This window comes from Tauraco erythrolophus, chromosome Z, assembly GCF_009769465.1.
Source record: "Tauraco erythrolophus isolate bTauEry1 chromosome Z, bTauEry1.pri, whole genome shotgun sequence".
In the NCBI taxonomy this organism is placed as follows: Eukaryota; Metazoa; Chordata; class Aves; order Musophagiformes; family Musophagidae; genus Tauraco; species Tauraco erythrolophus.
Window position 1 is genome coordinate 60,693,210 of NC_141496.1, and position 13,371 is coordinate 60,706,580.

General features: G+C 50.9%; 1 protein-coding gene across 1 annotated transcript; it reads right to left on the bottom strand.

The window, feature by feature from the left end:
* Positions 1 to 4,940: 4,940 nt before the first annotated feature.
* Positions 4,941 to 6,050, bottom strand: LOC147526419 (E3 ubiquitin-protein ligase Topors-like). Its single transcript, XM_086629751.1, has one exon. It carries the CDS (start codon positions 5,973 to 5,975, stop codon positions 4,941 to 4,943), a length of 1,035 nt encoding a protein of 344 aa, XP_086485877.1. The 5' UTR covers positions 5,976 to 6,050.
* Positions 6,051 to 13,371: the final 7,321 nt, after the last annotated feature.

A 13,371-nucleotide genomic window follows, 5' to 3' on the forward strand; every position in this document is an offset into this window, starting at 1 on the left:
AAACAGTTCTATGTCTAAGGGTGGGACTGCCATCCAGAGGGACTGGGACAGTGGGGTTGGACCTTGTGCAGTCTGGGCAGGAGGAAGAGGGAGCCCTGCCCTGGGCTGACAGACCCCAGCAGCGATGCTGGCAGGGCTGGGGACCAGTTCTGGGGGACGGCGCTGGGATGGGCAGCGAGCTGAGCAAGGGACAGGCCTGTGCTCAGGCAGCACCAAGGTTCCGGGGCAGTGTAAAGAGGGCATGGCCCGGGGTGCCAGGGGATGGTGGGGTGATCCCCTCTGCTCAGCACTCATCATGCCTCATCCAGGGCACTGCCTCCTGTTTGGGGACCCATACAGGAAGCATGTTGTCAAACTGGAGGGGCTCAGGGAGGACCAGCGGGATGGTGGGGTAGGGCACTACCCCACAGGGAGGGGCTGGCTGCTTTGTAGGGGGCAATTGTCTTTGTCTTTTGAGTTGATTTTTCTTGCTTTGCTTTTTGTTTCTTCTTCCTTGCTTTTTCAGAAGGCCGTTCACACTCCACCAAGAGAGGAAGCGATGGCACATCTTTACCTCCACTTCTTGTGTGAACTGTCCAGTTTTCATTCTGTCAGGTCAGACCAACTGCCCCAGCATGTCATTTCTGATTGTAGCATTGGCTTTGAAAGCCAAACCAAGGTGACAAACAAGAAGCAGATCTCTCCTCCAGGGATCCACATACACTTAGAAAGAACCTGGGGAGATGTGAAGACAGTGCAGACTGATGGCGTTTCAGTTTCCATCAGCTGATGTGTTTGGGAACCCTTCCGCCATCTCTGAGCCACACGATCTCCCTTTGTGTGTCATAAAGTACTTCCATGATGGGGCTTCACACAGACAACCTCGAAGCATGTGTAACACCTTCAGATCACAGCAGAGTGGTTGTGTTTCTGATGAACAACATCTCTGCTTAAACCAGAGCGGCCCTGAGGAAGTGTTTGGTGCAGGGCATTCACACCTTTTACCCCTGTCCCAGCAGAGAACAGAAAGACCTGCCACAGCCTTCCCTGGATTCTTGTGTGCCTCTTCTTGCTCCCTGTAAGTGGGAACAGCGGCATCAGGGGTGCTGCTGGGACCCCATGAAGAGCAGCGGTGAAGGTGCTGGGGCAACCCTCTTCATCAGCTGCAGTCGTGCTGCCAGAAGGGGCTGGGCCGAGGGCAGGAAACCCCCTTCAGGAGGCAGCAGGATGAGGGACAGCTGCAGGGCTGCCCCTGCTGCTACTTGACAGCATGGCCTTTCTCAAGGTCCAGCAGTCGATGGCCCTCCCCGCTGCAGTGTTAACCAGTGACATACACAAGGTGCTGTACGAACATCACCATGTGGTTTAGGAGGCTGAACCACAGTAGCCAGAACAGGAGATCTTTGTCCAATCCAAAGAGGGTCAGGGCAGACATGAGGAGGTCCTCCATTATGAATACCTGTGAATATTGGTTCATAAAGATCAGTCTCATCTCCTAATGCACCCAGGGCAGAAGGGGCTAAAAGAGACCTGGGTAGTCCTGGAAAAGGAGCACCAAGGTTTGTGGCGGGAAGCTGCTCAGAGAAGCCCTAATCAGCTGATGCTCCACAGGCTGTTGTTCTGTTGCTGCAGGGTTGTAGGCAGCTAGATGGCCAGGACATCCTTCTCTCTGGTGGCGGATGACTGATGATGCCACAGATGGTGTGTGACGACATGCTTCTCAAAATTGTCATCCAGTCACACAAAATGCATGATGGAGAGGACACTCCTCTTGCAGAGGAGACACTCAGGCTTGCTGCCAGCACACCACATGATGCACGTGTAACAGAGTTGGTGGAGACATGGAATCACATAAGCGGCTGTCATGGTTTGATGGCGGGGGGGGGGAGGTGGGGGGTTCTGATGGCAGGAGAGAGGCTTTGCTCCCTGTGACCTCCCTGGTTTTGGAACCGGGTCAGACCTGGTTCTGGCCACCAGATCGGACTGCCATCCCCCTTGGGGTTGAGCCAATCAACGCCTCTGCGAATTGGCCTATTTAAGTCGGGACAAAGGAACTGCAAAAAGGTGCTTTGCCCAGGGGTGAGGAGAGAAAGGAGGAGGGCACTACCCCCACTCCCTGGCTCCCGGCCGGGCAGCTGCCTGCGTCGGGCCGGCGCCGCCCACTGAGGATGGCGGTGGCAGAGCTGGCTGGGGAACTCGGGAGCGCCCCACTCCCGGGGTGCCTGCTGGGCTGAGTTCACCCGGAGAGGACTGAGATCTGAGAGAAACAGCTGCATCGACACCAGATCAGTGCGGATGGAGCGGGAGGAGGTGTGCCGGAGCTGAGTTTCCCCTGCAGCTGGTGGTGAGATAGCAGGTGGCCCCCCTGCAACCAGGACGGCCTCAGTGGAGTAGAGACCCACTCGCAGCCCGTGGGGAGAAGATGCCTGAGCCTGAGGATGGTCGTGTTGGGACGCACGACAAGGCAAAGAGGCATCTGGAGTCTGCGTGACGACCCACGCCGGAGCGAGTGGCTACAACTCCCTAAGTATCTGAGACTGTGGTAAAGCCCACGCTGGGGCAATCCATGGGGAAGGATTGTTTTCTGTGGGCTGAACTCACGCTGGAGAAGTTTGTGGATTTTTCCTCGTGAGTAGGGGATCCACTGGAGCAGGGGAAAAGGGTGTACGGACTCCTCCTCCTTTAAGAAAGAAGAAGCACGGAATGAACTGACCTGCACTTCCCCAGTCCCTGCCCCCTGCGTCGCTGTGGGGAGGAGGTAGAGCTGGGAGGAAAAGGAAAGGGGGGGGGGGCGGGGCGGGGCAGGGGAACGAAGATGTCAGTTTTAAGATCTGGCTTTGTTTCTTTTTATCCTCTGACGTAACCGGTTTTGTTTCCCTTTGTCCTTTTAAGTAACCATCAATAAATTGTTTTGCTTTTAAGAAAGCTAAGTCTGTTTTGCCCGGGACCATGGTTGGTGGATGCTCCCTCTCTGTTCTTGTCTCGACCCTCAGTCCCTTTATTATATTTTTCTCCTCTCCGCTTTACTGCCGAAGGAGAGACTGTGTGAGTTTTAGTTGCTGGATCAGCCTAAAACCATGACAGCAGCATTGTCCCAGCTATCTGGGTGTATTGGACAGTGGTTGTCCAGCTCCATGGCCATGCTCTCCCCTCGCTGTGGTGGGCTGGGGGAAGCTGATGATGTTGAGACAACCCCTCACACTGGCACTGCAGAAGCGAGTGTCACTCTAGAGAAGGAAGAGAGGCCACAGTCACTGGCTGGCCCAGAGAGGGGTGTGGAAGAAACGCCTAGGTCCCTCCAGAAGGAAACCTTCCCAGCTCCCCACCCCAGGTACAGGTGTCCCCAGACAGCTCACTTCTGCAGCTGTAAGCGTGCCTCCCGGGTGTCCTGGCTGTCTGAAGCTGGCAGGGCTGGAGAAAACCGGGGGGCACTCTCTTCTGCCCAGTAACAAGTAGTCGGACAAGGGGAAATGGCCTCCAGTTGTGCTAGAGGAGGTTTAGATTGGATATTAGGAAAAATTTCTTCACCGAAAGGGTTGTCAAGCATTGGAATAGGCTGCCCAGGGAAGTGGTTGAGTCGCCATCCCTGGAGATATTTAAAAGATGTGTAGATGTGTCACTTAAGGACAAGGTTTAGTGGTGGAATTGGCAGTGCTAGGTTAACAGTTGAACTGGATGATCTTCAAGGTTATTTCCAACCTCAACGATTCTATGATTCTGCAAGACAGATGCTGTGTGGACCAACTTGGAGTGATGCTGTCCTGGATGCACTGCTTAAGAATAAGTTAAAACTGGTCATGGCTGTGATAGTGAATAGGAGCCATGACTGCAACAATCCTGATACAGAGGAGTTTAACATGCTGGTGGGGGTGGGGTGGTTAGGAAGGCAACTAGCCCTGGATTTCACGAGAGAAAGCTGTAGCTTATTCAAGGAGAAGATAGGTGGGAGAGAGGTCTTATGGGAGCCAACTCTGCAGGGCAAAGGAGGTCAAAAGGGCTAGCAGGCCTTTAAAGACAATCTTCTCCAGGCACAAGAAAAGTCTATGCTGATGCTCAAGAGAAAACCACAACAGATGTATCAGGAGGCTGTCATGCCTCACCAGGGAATTCACGGTAGAGCAATGCAAAAAAAAATGGTGGGAGTTAGGGCAGGTTACGAAAGAGGATACAGAAGCACTGCGGACATGTGCAGAGGTGCAACTGGGAAAACCAAAGCTAAGCCAGGATTAGCAAGGGATACGAAGAGCAACAAGAAGGGCTTCTGCTGCTGCGTAAATAGTAAATCAGGCAAGGAAAGCACGTGCCTGCTTGTCTCAACAGGAATTGAGTGATACAGTAACAGCAAATGCGGGCAAAGCTGAGGTTCTCGGTGCCTTCTTCATCTCGGTCTTCACTGACACTGTTCCCAGGCATTTTAGCCCAGAGATGGGGATTCAGGAGCAGAGGAATTCTAGTCTCAGAGGACATTCAAGTCATGGGTCTCCTGAGAAATCTTGTCCCATACAGGTCCGTCAACTCTGATGGGATTTATCTGAGGGTGTTGAGTGAGCTGGCTGATGTCACTGCAGGCCTGCTTTCTGCCATCTTGGAAATGTTGTGGATCTTGGGGGTGGCACCAAAGGCTAGAGAATGCCAAATATTGCATCCCATCTTTAAAAAAGGCAAGAAGATGATCTGAGGACCTCTAGGACAGTCATCCTTGCTTCTGCCCATGGGGAAAGCATGGGCCGAGTCCTCTTGGTAGCCATTTCTGGCCACATGAGAAACCAACCTGGGTGGGGATAGCAACGCCAACTACATTGTTAGAAATACCAAGACTTTTTCTATAGTTTTCATATATTTATGGTATTATTTGATAATTAGAGCCAGAGAAAGAATAACAGTCTAGGGGTTCCCTTGGGGGCCAGTGGGTGCCCCAGCTGCTGGCCCAGCTCTGGTTGTGGCAGCTCCTGGGGCACCTCCTACTGTCGCTGGCAGGGTGGCCTCTTGTTGGGCGATGAAGTGGCCTCAGGGCTGCTGGCCCTTCTCTTCCAGGTTCGCTGCGGCTCCCCAGGGGGGTGTTGGCTGCCCCGGCTTGGGGTGGAGGGCCCAGGTGCAGCCTCCTGAAGGTCCTCCTGGGGCTCTTCTTGCTCCCCGTGGGTGGGAACGAGGGCAGAGTGGGGGCTGTCCAGACCCCCACGAAGGGAAGCCGATGAGATGTTGGGGACCTGTTCTGCCTCCGATCTGCCAAGGCTGCTGTACAGGGCTGGACTGGGGGCAGGAGACCCCCTCTCGGAGGCAGCAGGGCCAGGGGCAGCCGCAGGTCCAGGGGCAGCTGCAGAGCTGCCCTCCCCCTCCCAGGCAACTGGGGTGTCCTCCAGGCTCATCCGATGATGGACCTCCCTGCTGCACCGGTGCAGGATGGTCTCTATCAGCCGGTGCACAAAGCTCCCTGTGTGCCTGCCCAGGGCAGCCCGCAGCAGCTGGAACAGAGTCTCCTCATCCAGCCCAAAGAGGCACAGGCTGGACAAGACGCGCCTCTGCAGTCCTGCTGTTGCTTCCCTGTGGCCACCTCCAAAGATCAGGCCCAGCTCCTGCTGCAGCCAGGGAAGCATGGGCCGGAGCAGAGCTCGGTCATGTCGGAAGAGAAAGGCCCACATGTGGAGATGGAGGCCTCCCACCGGAGCCCTGAGCACTAGCCCTGCAGCTGGTGGTTGGGATGCTGCAGGGCGATGGAGGTTGAGAGTGTTCGCATGTCCAGGAGCTCCTTCCATTGGTTGGACAATGACTGATGGAGCAGCAGGTGGTGTGATGACATGCTCCTCAAAGTCGTGGTCCGCCCGCACCGAGTGCACGATGGAGGTCACCCTCCTCTTGCAGAGGGGGCACTCAGGCTTACTCCCAGCCCACCGCATGATGCACGTGTAGCAGAATTGGTGGAGGCATGGCATCACGTAGCTGGCCTCCTCCCAGCTGTCCAGGCATATTGGACAGCGGTTGTCCAGCTCTGTGGCCATGGTTTCCAAGTGCTGCGGTGGGCTGAGGGGAACTGGTGGTGTTTAGACACTCCCTCACACTGGTGCTGCAGCAGTGGGTGTCATGCTAGAAAAGGGAGAGAGGCCACGGTCATTGACTGGCCTGGGGAGGGGTGGAAGAAACGCCCAGGTCCCTCCAGAAGGAAACCCTCCCAGCTCCCCACTCCAGGGCCAGGTGTCCCCGCATAGCTCACCTCCACTGCTGTGAGTGCGCCTCCTGGGTGCCCCAGCTGTCTGAAGCTGTCAGGGTTGGGGGAGATCCTCAGGTGGCTCTGGGCTTGGGCACGGAGAGCTGTGAGAAACAACTCCTCAAGCACAACACCAGCACCGGGTGTCTGTCAACACTCCACACCTGGCTAACTTGCTTGGCTGGAGCATTGGCACGAACTGGCTGGGGAATGCTTGGCGCCCGAGTTTAAGCAGTGAGGGAAGTGAGGTCACAATCCGTTGCTCAGGGACGTCAAGATCCATTGCTAGGCGACATCAACATCCATTGCTCAGGGAACTCACAATCCATCACTAGGTGACATCAGCATCCATCGTTGGGGGACATCACCATGGGTGATCCTCACCCATGGCGATAGCCCCAGCAGCGCTGTAGCCCCAGCAGCGCTGTGGCCCCAGTGCTCTTGTCCGGGGTTACCGCAACTCCAGTGTCCCCTCCATCCCCCCATCTCTTGTTTAGTGCTTGGCATTGGTGTTCCATGCCCGTCACTGAGGCCTCGGCCATGTCTTCCCAGGTTATTCTGGCCGGGCCAGATGTCTCCAGGCACATGCGGATAACACCTTGTGCCTCCTCCCTGGGAGACTGCAGGATGTCACAGGCAGCATTTGGCTCCTCTCAGGAATTTTCTCCTATTTTCTGTCCTATCCAGGGTGGAGGGAGGTGGGTAGGACTGATTCCCTTTGCTCAGCATGTGTCAGGCCTCATCCGGGCACGACGTCTCATTTAGGGTCCTGGACAGGATGGAAGCCAACAGACCAGAGGGGCTCATGGGAGGCAAGGACGGTCTGTGGGGCTGGGGCTGGTTCAGCACTTTGCTGAGAAGCTGTCAATGCACCTCATAGCACACCCGGTGCCTATGGGGAAGGCATCAAGGGGATGGGGACAGACTTTTCCCAGCACTGCCTGGTGAGAGGGTGAAAGATTATGGCATCTGTTGAAACTAGAGGGGTTCAGGCTGGAGCTAAGGAATCAAAACCAAAATCCTTGCGAGGATCATGAGGCAATGGAGTGGGTTGCCTGGAGAGGAAGTGGAAGGCCTGGAAGCCAGCCTTCAAAACCTGAGTGGCCACAACTCGGAGTATCCAGGTCTGTATTCATTGTTCATCCTGTCGAGCCAGTGGCTGGACAAGAGACCTCCTCAGCCTTCTCCTAGTAGGAGTGGTTCAGTGGTTTGGTTGTTGGTATGACCAAGGTTGAAGGGGAACATCTGAGCACAGATGCCTCAGGACTGTCAGAGAAAGGGCTGTGAGAATGGCAGGTGTTGATGGCACTCACACTTCATCAAGATCACATCTGTGTGCAGCTTCTCCCAGGACACCCAGGCAGGGACAGTCCAGAAGATGTGAAGAGACCTCCAAAGGTTGTGTCTCTTGTCCTCTGTCCCATCTCAGGTAAGTCCGTCCAGACTAGGTGGGAATACACATTTAGCTGCTTGCAAATAGGTGAATATAGATTCATAGGCTCATAGATTTCTAGGTTGGAAAAGACCTTAGAGATCATCCAGTCCAACCGTCCCTAATCCCCCATTAAACCATATCCCTAAGTAGTTCATCCACCCTATTCTTAAACACATCCAGGGATGGGGACTCGACCACCTCCCTGGGCAGCCTATTCCAGTGGCTGACAACCCTTTCAGAGAAGAAATACTTTCTAACATCCAACCTGAATCTCCCCTGACTAAGCTTATACCCATTTCTTCTTGTTCTATCACCCAACACTAATGTAAAGAGCCCTTCCCCCACCTCCCCACTATCCCTTCTCAAGTATTTGTAGGCTGTAATCAGGTCTCCCCTCAGCCTCCTCTTCTCCAGGCTAAACAGCCCCAACTCCCTCAGCCGCTCCTCATAAGTTTTATTTTCCAGCCCCTTGACCAGTTTAGTCGCCCTTCTTTGGACTCGCCCCAGGAGCTAAATACCTCTCTTAAAGCGAGGGGCATGGTGACATATGACAGCATGCATGATAATGGCTGAAATCAATTTTAGTTATAAGCAAAAATCTCCCTCCCCTCCTTGCTTGGAACTTTGAAACATTATTGAGATTTGTTGATGCAGTTTGCAACAGACGTTTTGGGCTGGAATGCCCAGAACGCCTAGAGAGACCCTCACAGACTTTGCCTACAGACCAGTGGTGAGACATGATCTAAACAATTAAAGGATAAGATTACTTGTATGGCTTGGCACACAGGATTTGCGAGATGGGGGGGCAGATTGCTATTCAGAGGTTAAAGTCGTTCCATTTATAGATGTGTACAGTGTGCTCTAGGGAGTCTGGAAGAATAGCATGGCCTTTACTTACAGCTCCCCAGGTTCTCTGTTTTCATTAGATATTTCAATATAAGTTGCCTCATCTCATTAACAGGCATATAGCAAAAAAAGGCTCTTGAATGTATTATGTTATCAAAAGCCATCCTCCAATTTAATCATATATTTCTAACTTGTTGTGCAACACAGCCACAAAGCATCAGACAAAGACAAGAAAAACAAGCAAGCAAATAAAAGAGGTGAAGGAAGTACCACGTAATTTCAATGACCACTCTTTTCTTCCACCAGTACTCAGTAATCTAAGCAAAACATCCCTAACAAGGCATGTATTCTTGCCAAAATCAAAGGAATATCTTAAACTGCATGAAAGAAGAGCAGCTCAGAAAAGGTGATACACAGAAGGGAAGATTTGAGGTCACAGTGCAGTTCGTGGTTCCTTGAGCTGAGAGGAAAAGGGACTCAAGCCTTTTACTCCCCTGAAGTAGTGTTGTCATTGAAACTGGGCTTAGGATTTGTTCCCAGAAGAGGTAGGAACTTCTCTCCTATTCCTTCTGAATACTTTAATTCCTTAGAAGCACGTTTCTCTGCAAGATGTGGGCTTACATCCGAAAACGTGGCTGTTTGAGCATGTCTTGTGGCAGCTCCCCTGAAACCAGAGAGTAACAGTATTAAGAACCAATACTTGGTATCTCCACATTTCATCTGATGCCACGTTGAGGACAGAATTGCATTCTGGTTCTGTCCTTATCCTTCCCTGAAAACAGATGTTTTTTCATGGCACAGTGCAAACGTACAGAAGAAAACACAACAGAGATGTAAAAGGCAAATTTATTCTTGATCTTGATAGTTCTGAGTGTGTATATTGAATGGTCAGGCAAGTCAAGGCAAGCAGCATTTTGTCATACAATTAAGGAGAAGGTGCTGGGGACTTCCACTTGAAGTCTGTTGAATCTTTCAGATTCAGGGCCTGTTCAGATTCAAGTCAGTGCAGATAGAGCTAGATAATGTGTTGCCCCATAATGCGTTCCACTGCTAATCATGAACTATTTAATGACACGGTTTAGCTCTTCTCTTGGGCCATTTTGTGGCATTTGTTATCTTCTCTACCAAAAGTGCCTCTGAATAACTGTAATATCAAATACATTACTACATAGACTGTTTATGAGAAGAAATTTATCTCCGCAGTATGTGTGCCTGAATTATCCATAAAATAAGCCTTCAAAAAAGCTTTAAAATGGAAGGTAGGAAGAAAAAGGAAAGGAAAACATATGAATTTGAGAACAAAATTACATGTTAATTAAAAAGTGAAAGGAAAATTGTTAGCACTATTCACAATTAGCTAGTAAGTCTCATTGACCCCAGATTTCACTGCAGCAAATACTTCAAAATAGGGTGAGATAATTTCACGAGTAACATAAATTGACCAGAAGTTTGAGAAAACCCCTTAACCATGTCTTTCAGTAGTGCCTTTCAGTAGGCCAGTATATCGTCTTGCTGTAAAGTCTATGTCACCTTGCACCATGAGCAGGGGAAAGAATTTTCTTTCACAGTTGTTGAAGATTTTGGGGGGTGGGAGGAAGGAGAAAGGGAACTCGACCTTCCTCTTAAGCAGAGCTCATTGGCCCCTGGTGGAAAGAGGTTTCTGGGAAAGGTATGTTGTGGGTCTGATCTGGCAGGACAGTTTTTCCCATACAGGTTTGCACCATAGCTATCTCCCAGGTACTCTGGAGGAAGATTCCACTAGTGGACACTGTGGTTTTACATATTTCTTCAAAGGTGTAAAGGCCTTTGGTTGTGTTCTCCATGTTTTCCAGTTTCAAATTAATTAGTTCATGTATTTTGGCACAGTCCTATTTTAGTCAATGCTGCAGCTTCTGTTGGATTTAACAAGAAAACTGGGCTGCCTTGACCAAGGAAGCTTGACATGAGAGCATGATTGTTTCAAACTTTAATCTTTTAAATTGTGTTATTTTTCCTATAGAAGAAACAGCTTAATTTGATAATTATCTTGCTAATTGTAGTATCATTATTTTAATAAAATAAGCTTTAGTAAAGATAAAAACCAGCTTAAATTTAGCAGAGTGCTTTGAAAGTGCTATTTTTCCCATGAGAACTTGCATTTTCACATATTTAATACTAACAGCATAAAAGTAAGGTCCTGCCTATGTTTTCACTACTGTCTTCATGGCACTAATATCACGACGGAGAGGCAGTGGTATCTCAGTTAGACTGACACCAGAATGTCCGTACAGGAAAGTCAACACACTCCTCTCCTCCATGTGCATGAGCTCACACCACAGTGTACAGTTACTTTGTTGAAAGAGGCCACTTTTCAGGTTATTTGCCCTTAATGAATGCACACAGGATGCGAATATCTCCCTATGCTTTTCGTCCATGACTTTGTAAAGCTTGTACTGGATAGGAAAATCTAAAGATCTCGTGCTTAGAATCATCGAATGGTATGGATTGGAAGGGACATTAAAGGTCATATAGTTCCAGCTCCCTGCCATGAGCAGGGACACCTTCCCCTAAATAAGGTTGCTCAAAGCCTCATTCAACCTGGCCTTGAACACCTCCAGGGACGGAACATCCACAACTTCTCTGGGCAACCTGTTCCAGTGCCTCGTCACCCTCAGAGGGAAGAATTTCTTCCTTGGATTTACCTCTTTTAGTTTAAAGCCACTGCCCCTTGTCCTATCACCACATGCCCTTGCAAAAAGTCTCTCTCTAGCTCTCTTGTAGGCCCCCTTTAGGTACTGGAAGGCTGCTAGAAGGTCTCCTCAGAGTCTTCTCTTCTCCAAGCTGAACAACCCCAACTCTCTCAGCCTGTCTTCAGAGGAGAGGTGGTCCAGTTCCTCAGATCATCTTTGTGGGCCTCCTCTGGACTCATTCCAACAGCTCCATGTCCTTCTTGTGTTGGGGACTCCAGAGCTGAAGGGAGTATTCCAGGTGGGGTCTCACGAGAGCAGAGTAGAGGGGCAGAATCACCTCCTTTGACCTGCTGACCATGCTTCTTTTGATGCAGCCCAGGATATTGTTGGCTTTCTGGGCTGCCAGTGCACATTGCTGACTCATCTTGAGCTTCTCATCCACCAGCACCCCCAAGTCCTTTTCCTCCGGGCTGCTTTCAATCCATTCTCCGCCCGGCCTGTACTTGTGCTTGCATCTCCACTTGAGCATCGAGCCATTGACTGCAACTCTTTGAGTGTGACCATCCAGTCAATTCCTTATCCACCAAGTGGTCCATCTGTCAAAGCCATGCCTCTCTAATTTAGAGACAAGGATGTTGTGTGATGCAGTAAGTACTTAGTGTACTCATTCTTGTGAGAAAGAAAAGTAAAATATCCATTTCTTTTCTGGAAACATTGATTAAAAGCTCCCTCTGATATTCACATGCATTATCAAATTAATTTTTTTTTTTTAATTTTCAAAAAAGAATGTGACAAGAACTGTATTTTCCACATTTCAAGTTGTCATTGTTTAGCTCAGCCAGCAGCTAAGCCACCACGTGGTTGCTTTCTCACTCCTCCCCTTGGTGCAGTGGAGAGGAGAAAAATGTTAAAATGGGCCTGAGGGTCAAGATGAGAACAGGGAGGCATCACCCACCAACCACAGTCCCGCGCAAAACAGACTCAGCTTGGAGTCAAATCAATATGATTTGATAACAGTTCGTTCAGCGAGGATAATGAGAAACAAAGCCAGATCTTAAAAACACTTTCCCCTCACCCCTTCCTTTCTTCCTGACTCTACCTGGTCCTCCCATCAGCACATGGGGACAGGGAAGAGGAGGTTGCAGGTCATTTCCTCACATGTTGTTTCTGCCACTCCTTCCTTAAAGGAGGAGGACTCCTTACACTCTTTCCCCTGACCCATTGGGACCCCTCCTCACAGAAAAGATAGTCCACAGACTTCTCCAACATGAGTCCTTTCTGTAGGATGCAATCCTTACCTATCAGATTGCTCCACTGTGGGCTTTTCCCAGAGTCACAACCTCTTAGAGCGCAGTCAGCCACTCCAGTGTGGAGTCCTCCATGGCAGGTACATCTGTGCTTCATCGTTAGTCTTCAGTAGCGTGGGGCATCCATCCCATGGAGACAATCCTCTTTGACCTCCTTCAGGCGCAGGCATCTCTGCTCCAGCATGGGGTTCTCCACAGGCTGCTGGTGGATCTGCAGGGGGCCCACCTGCCATCTCACCATGGGCTGCAGGGGAACCTCCACTCCAGTACACCTCCTCCTCCTCCACCTTCGCTGACCTCCGTGTCTGTGGAGTCATTTCTCTCCAGTCTCAGTCCTCTCTCTGTCACAGCCATGCCAGGCCCGGCTGGCCTGACGAACCTTGACAGTCCTGGCTGGAGGAACTCGGCCCAGTGAGTGCCCTGGGAGCAGGGACCTTTGGAGCTCTCCAAGCTGTGCTGCCGTGACAAGTGATGGCAGCTCAACAAGGGCAGCCACCTGCCCGGGAGGCTGGGCACTGTCTCCCTGCCTCCTCCCTCTCTTCACTGTAAGTCCAGTCCCTTTCAGGTTCTTCTGTCCGCTTCTTAAATAGGGCATTCTCAGAGGCACCAGTTGGCTTGGCCCTGGCCACAGGGAAGGCGGGGTCTGACCTGGCCAGAGACTGGTGTGACCTGTTTTGGAGCCTGGGAAGCTTCTCCCAGCTTCTTACATAGGCTATCTCTGCTGTCCCTCCCCTGCTACCAAAACCCCATCACACAAACCAAGCACACATGTCAGACTGTTAATTATTCAAGAAGAAACGGAAAGATACCACCTCCCCAGAAAACTGTTCACTTGGGTATCCTGTGTCTGAAAACAGCTGCATATCAGTATGGAATTGTTAGACAGGAAAATAGGGTTTTGCCAGTTTCTTCCGTGAGATTTGGTTTTGAAGG